This window comes from Centruroides sculpturatus, unplaced genomic scaffold (assembly GCF_000671375.1).
Source record: "Centruroides sculpturatus isolate CEXI.00-Female unplaced genomic scaffold, Cexi_2.0 scaffold698, whole genome shotgun sequence".
Lineage (NCBI taxonomy): Eukaryota > Metazoa > Arthropoda > Arachnida > Scorpiones > Buthidae > Centruroides > Centruroides sculpturatus.
This window is the reverse complement of record NW_019385119.1, coordinates 29,104-35,339: the sequence shown is the minus strand read 5'-3', so window position 1 is coordinate 35,339 and position 6,236 is coordinate 29,104. Positions and strand designations below refer to the sequence as shown.

The 6,236-nt window shown below is 31.7% G+C and overlaps 1 protein-coding gene across 1 annotated transcript in view; it reads left to right on the top strand.

The window, feature by feature from the left end:
- Positions 1-971: 971 nt before the first annotated feature.
- Positions 972-6,236, top strand: part of LOC111635031 (glutathione hydrolase-like YwrD proenzyme) — a 30,056-nt gene continuing 24,791 nt past the window's right edge. The window contains exons 1-3 of the mRNA XM_023379877.1: positions 972-1,357; positions 1,521-1,674; positions 4,103-4,178. Coding sequence (XP_023235645.1) covers positions 1,258-1,357; positions 1,521-1,674; positions 4,103-4,178 — 330 coding nt within the window. The 5' untranslated portion in view covers positions 972-1,257. The remainder of the gene's footprint in view (positions 1,358-1,520; positions 1,675-4,102; positions 4,179-6,236) is intronic.

Genomic DNA, 6,236 nt, shown 5'->3' with positions numbered 1-6,236 from the left:
TGCATATAGTTTTATTCAAGGATGTTGTTGAAGTCTTTTTTTTAAAAAATAGTTTCGGAATTTGCACTGATTATACTGATTATAAAAGGTTGAAGAAGTATGAAGTTCAAAGTATATATGTAGACTATATTTCATTTTTGACTCTTTTTGCTCGGTAGACACTAACTTATAAGAGAGCCTTTTTAATCATACCCATGATGGGTTCGGCCAAGCCTACAGTGGGGCGGCTGGGTGGCAAAGTACTGTACGGGACTCCACATATCCGAGACAGCATTAATGAAATAAGGCAACGCTACACTCGGACGGTCTGCCGAAAGGCGTATATTCCATAGAGCTAGCATAGCCCTGTTTATCTGGCCCCTGTTATGTTATACACACAAAGAAAACTCGGAAAAGTCCACGTGGAAAGTTCGTTGATCCCACGAACCCACGTCCAACTAGCAGTGTTCAGCAGTGGTTTTATCCACTCGCTGCTGATGAGCTCATATTCAGACAAACCACTCCCGAAAAATACTTGGGGTTTTTACGAGTGTCCCAAAGTGATAAGCTGACGCCTTAACAGCCTCGGCCATCAATTCATCCCATTCCTGGCGTTACTCGCTCGGATTCGACCTCGAGATCCCCGGATGCCCCGATCTGCCTGGGGCACCCGCCCGTCCTTGCAGAATATGTGTTAAATACAGATCAAACAGGTAAACTTTGCAAATCCATATTATTATTATTATCATCATCACCATCCATTTTTAACCTATCAAAAGATGTTGACGTTTATTAAAAAAAAAAAAAAAGTTATTACAATGGACATGTTATTAATATATTAAGGCGTTCGTTTGCTAATTTATTTGTTTGCTTAAAATATATTGAAATTAAAATAAAACAAAAATAAAAAATTATTGAAAGAGAAATGCTTTCATAATTGAAAATACTGAAAACTAAATCAGCATCGATCGGTAGATGGCGTTAAGCGATTATTCACGTGGTTTCCACATGTTTCCTCCCAAATTTCGTTTGGAAAATGTGTTCGAGTTGCACGTTTTAAATTTATTATCAATAATGAATACGTTAGAATTGTACTGTATCAACACTGAATATGTTACAATTAGATAAGATAAGGTATTCTTAATGTCGATATTGATTAATTAAAACGATTCCAAAGTTAAGAAGTAAATTTAGATAACTTCAGATGTAGGAAACTGTAGATCTATTTTAAATTGCATGTATTAAGTAGAAAAATTTGTTAATTTTAAGTATAAAAAAATGCTATCTGATCTCCAGTTTGCTTCTCGAAGAAGTCCAGTTTTGGCAACTCGAGCCTGCGTGTCCAGTGATGTTCCTATTGTTTCCAAAATTGGGATTGGTAAAGTAGCTAGTAGCTTTAACACTTGTATAATTAGTCAATTTAAATATTTTGATTATAAACAATTTTTTTTTTAATGTTATGATCGTAAAACTAATTTGTAGAAATATAATAAATCAATTAGAAAGTTATATGATTGAATTTATTAATTATTTTTAAATAGATATTCTACAAGCTGGAGGAAATGCGGCTGATTCGGCCATTGCCATGGCAGCAGCTACGGCTGTTGTCGAACCAAATTTTACTGGATTGGGTGGAGATTGCTTTGCTTTATTTTACAGATCTTCAGATAAAAAAGTTTTGGGAATAAATGGAAAGTGAGTTTTATAAAATAATTTTTAGAAAGAAGATTTAAAAATACCAAATTTAATTTACATTACAGAAAATTAAAAATCATTTAAGTGCTTTTGAGAACTTAATGACTCGCTCCTGGATTCTGTTGTTCCGAAATGTTCTGTTATTGTGAAACCACAAATCGTCATTACGGTTATGATGACATCATTATTATATCAGGTAGAATAACTCATTAAGTAAAGAATAGATAAATAAATACTGGATATACCAGAAACATCTGACTGTTTTTAAAATAAAATAACACTTCAGGGGAAAGCATAAATATTTATTGCTTTACATATTTTTTAATGGGTGAAATGCATATAACTATTATTTTTTAAAAGTAACATTTTGTAAATGGTCGCTATGTCCTGTGATTTAAAATTTAAAAACTTTCAGGTATTTCATCTCACCCTGTACAATAAATAGATTTGAAAATATACATTAATTTGTACTTCCATAGCAACAGAAATTTCATTGTGCTCCTGATGATAAATTAAGTTTGAAAGTACTCGAATGAGTTTTAATTTTTTTTTTTTTTTAGATATGCCATTAAAAGCAGTATTTTTATTTTCCTGCCTGTTATAGAATATAACAGAAGGAAAGAATAATGATCAGTCAAAGTTTGATTTCCAGTTTTTTTGCATTTCTTGATATTTTGATACCAAGAAACTCAAAAATGTAAAAAAAAATCCTTACAAAATTCTCCATGTATGTGTCGGCATCTATTATATTTTGCATTATATCTCAGGACTGGATGAATAAAAAATTTTAAACTTGTTAGGGTTACTTTTTATATATGGAGTACTGATACTATTAAATTTGATGGTTAATAGTTAAAGGGATGGGAGATAGTGGGAAGGGCTCACATGTCATATTTTGAATGGTGTCAGATTTATTGAAAATTTTATTCTCGGCATTTACAATTTTTTTGAAACTCATCTCTATGCTAAAAATTAAGCATTTTGCCTTTTTATAATAATTAATAACAAAAATTATTTTTTAATAAAATCTCATAGCCGATCACTGGTGCTCCACACAATTTTAATTTTTAGTAATGTGTCTTAGTGTTTTTTAAACTTAAATATTCTTAAATTAAATACAGTAGAGCATAGATTATCTGAAACAATTCAGGAGTGGGGTTGTTTGGATAACTGATTTTTCAGGTAACTGATCTTTATGAAAAAATATATTAAACACAAAACTGTACTGTATATAATTTGTATCACATGTCTTATAAATACAGACCTTATGTGAAGTAGTACATTAAAGTAGACCTACAGTTTAGGTTGGCTGGGAGGGGGAGAGTGTTGCAGCATCACAGCACTAGCAGAAATTTAAATTTGCCGACTGGAATTCTTTCGGATGATTGACATTTCGGATGATTGACTTTCGGAAAATCGACACTCTACTGTACATACACACACATAGTTGAACCTCTCTACACCAACACTTACGGAACCAAAGAATTGTATCTGATTATTGAGGTTGTCAGATTACTGAAACATTACTCTAAAAATGGATAAATTAATTTATTAAAAAAGTTAGCAATCTTAGATCATTTCTGTGACATTTTTGCATTATGTTTGTTACATAGCCAACAATTCATTTTTCAGTATCTGTTTTTAAAGATAAAATTTGATTTAACAAAGATGGTTCTTTTTCTTGAGAAAACAAAAAAGTTTATTTATTAATTTTAATGCTTCACTATAGGTTTTTAATTCTTTTTTCCCCTTTTCCTCTCCTTCCATTTTTGTCTCATTAACTTCATTCATTACATCAGAAGATTGTTGCAATCAATTATTTTCTTAATCTGATGAATAATTTTCTGTTGCAACTGTTTTCTTCAAACCCTAACATTTCTGCTTGTTCTACTTGGTATCTGTTGATAATTGCTGTAAACCAGATTGATAGAAACAAGTCTGATAGAGTAAATAACCTCATTAGCTTAATGGGGTTAATATTGTAAAAAAGCCACAGAAAGTTGTCAACTCTCTGTGGCTTTTTTATATGATTATTTCGTACAGTCCCTAAGTGATTGTCAGATTAGAGAGGATATATTATTTTACCTATTATACTATTCATATATGAAATAGTGTCAGAAATCAGAGTACAGGAGTGTAGGATTATGGAGTTAATGAAAAGTGTTTCAAGAAGTTGGAATAAAGAGGATGTCATATTAGAGAGGTTTGACTGTATGTTCAAATACTTGTTGTTGAATATTCATATACTTGTTGACAAAAAGTTATGCACCAAGGAGGAAGCAGTTAAAACTTTTGATGATGAGTTGTAAAGTGAATGTAGTAATGTTTATTCAATCGTATTAACAAGCTGAAGGAAAGGTGTACGATATACAAATCTGTAGAAACACAATTAACACAGCATATAATAGCTCCCATAATTTCTGGGGAGGAGTGCCAGTCTCACTAAAAGCAAAATAGAAATTTCAGCCTTTTCTCCAGGTATGCCCAGAGAGAAGGCAAAAAGAGTAAATTGTCCTGGCTCTGAAGAAATAGGGCTCTCTACATAATATTGATAAACAATATTTTTTAAAAATTAGTTAAAAAGTAAACAATAGATGGCACTGAGATCAGTACTAATACTTTTGTATCACTGATTCAGTGTCACTAACTCATTTTTATATGTATATAAAATTTAGAATTGTGTAACTAACATCTAATCCTGACAAAGGTGTAACATTAATTTATTAATTTATCTAAATATATAAAATTACTTGTCCTGACTGACTGACTGATTGACTGAGTCACTGATTCATCATTGCCCAGAGCAAACCACTGAACCTAAAGAGGTGAAATTTGGTACACAGTTAGGGTATGCCATGAGAATGCACACTAAGAAGGGACTTTTCGAAATTCTCCCATGGGAGAGGGAGAGCATTAAGGCTTAACTGAAAGAATGGCTTCTACTGTACTATTTTAGATGCAATTTTTTGTTTTCAACTATGTTTAGTCTTCATTGAGTACGTAGGTGTATTAAATGGATAACATTTCAGACATTGTTATAAATATTTTTATATATTTCGATTTTTTAACCAAATGTTCGAACCATTTTAAATTCAAATTTGTTATTGCATATTGGTTCTATTTATAGAATGATTGTAAACATTCCAGAAAATTGAACAAATTGAAAACAGTTCATTTGATTCTCAGCAATTCTCATCATTCTCAGCGGTAGGTGTTATGTAATAATTACTATGGTTGTTGAAATACTGAATATAAATGGGGTTTGCTTGCAAAACCTTCGCGGGCGAAGTTGCAGGTAACGGCTAGTTGATATATATAAGTATAACAAACAATGCAAACAAAGCCCAATAAATATATATAAACATCACCAAATGATCACCTAAATAATTGGGCTATAATTCTACTAATATATATCTTGCCAGGTAAAACTTTAGCTGGCTGAGTGCCATGGTGGTGTTGTTCTTAGGCCATGGGCATAGGATTCGTCCCCAGCCGGTGCCATGATAAACTATGTAAAGTTATATCCAAATTTAAATACATCTCGAAGTGAAGGCTTGTTTGGGGTCTGGGTGGTGCAACTGGCAAGTGCACTGCATGGCAAGCAGAGGCTGCAGGTTCAAGCCCTGCCCCAGGTCAGTTCTTTTCTTCCAGATGGTTCTAAATTATTTAATAAATTACTAAAATTATAATTATTAATTTAGTTAAGAGATGTTGCCTAATGTCTACCTCTAGTAACAAATTACTTTGTACTAATTATTTAAATTGGCAGAATTATAGCCTGATTATTACATAGACAATAGTGTTGGTTAAGTTTGATTTCACACAGGGAAAGTTATATGGGAGAGAAATCACACTTAACCAACATTAAAAAACATGTATTTATTAAAAATTGCAAGTACTTTCAAAGACATACAGTATTGTGTGTGTATACAGATGAGATTTAATTTTGCTGGTTGATGGCAAACAGTGACATGAGACTGACTATTTTGAATTAGGGTTATATGTATGATTTATTGTCTATTTGAATAAACATACAAAAAAATAAATGCTTAAATACTCATTTTTATCATAAACTGCATTTATATCCACATAAATTCAAGCACAGTACTCTACAAGTAAAGATACAATCATCAAAAAATGTAAACAGTTCTGATGGTCAAACATATTTGAGCTTCACTGATATGACACATGGCTATTCTCTGTTCAACAGTGTCCTCCATGCATGGCTAAATGCAAGATTAGATAAAGGTTTACTGTCATGCAGGACAAAAAATATCTCTGTGTCAGCTAATGAATGGAAACACATTAACTAAATTAAGCACATAATCAAGTGTCGTTAACCAAAGCCTGCATCATTATCCAAGACATTTTTCTCTTACAGCCACTCATTGTTAACCAAGTACTGTACATTACTTAAAGCTGTTGTATTTGCAAGCACCATTGTATTAGCAAAGTGTTCAAAAGCAAAGCATTCTAATATAAGCTATACCTTTACTTATTGTTTTTTTATTAGAAAAAATGATATTGTTTTATATTTTCTTTATATATAATTTTTATTCACT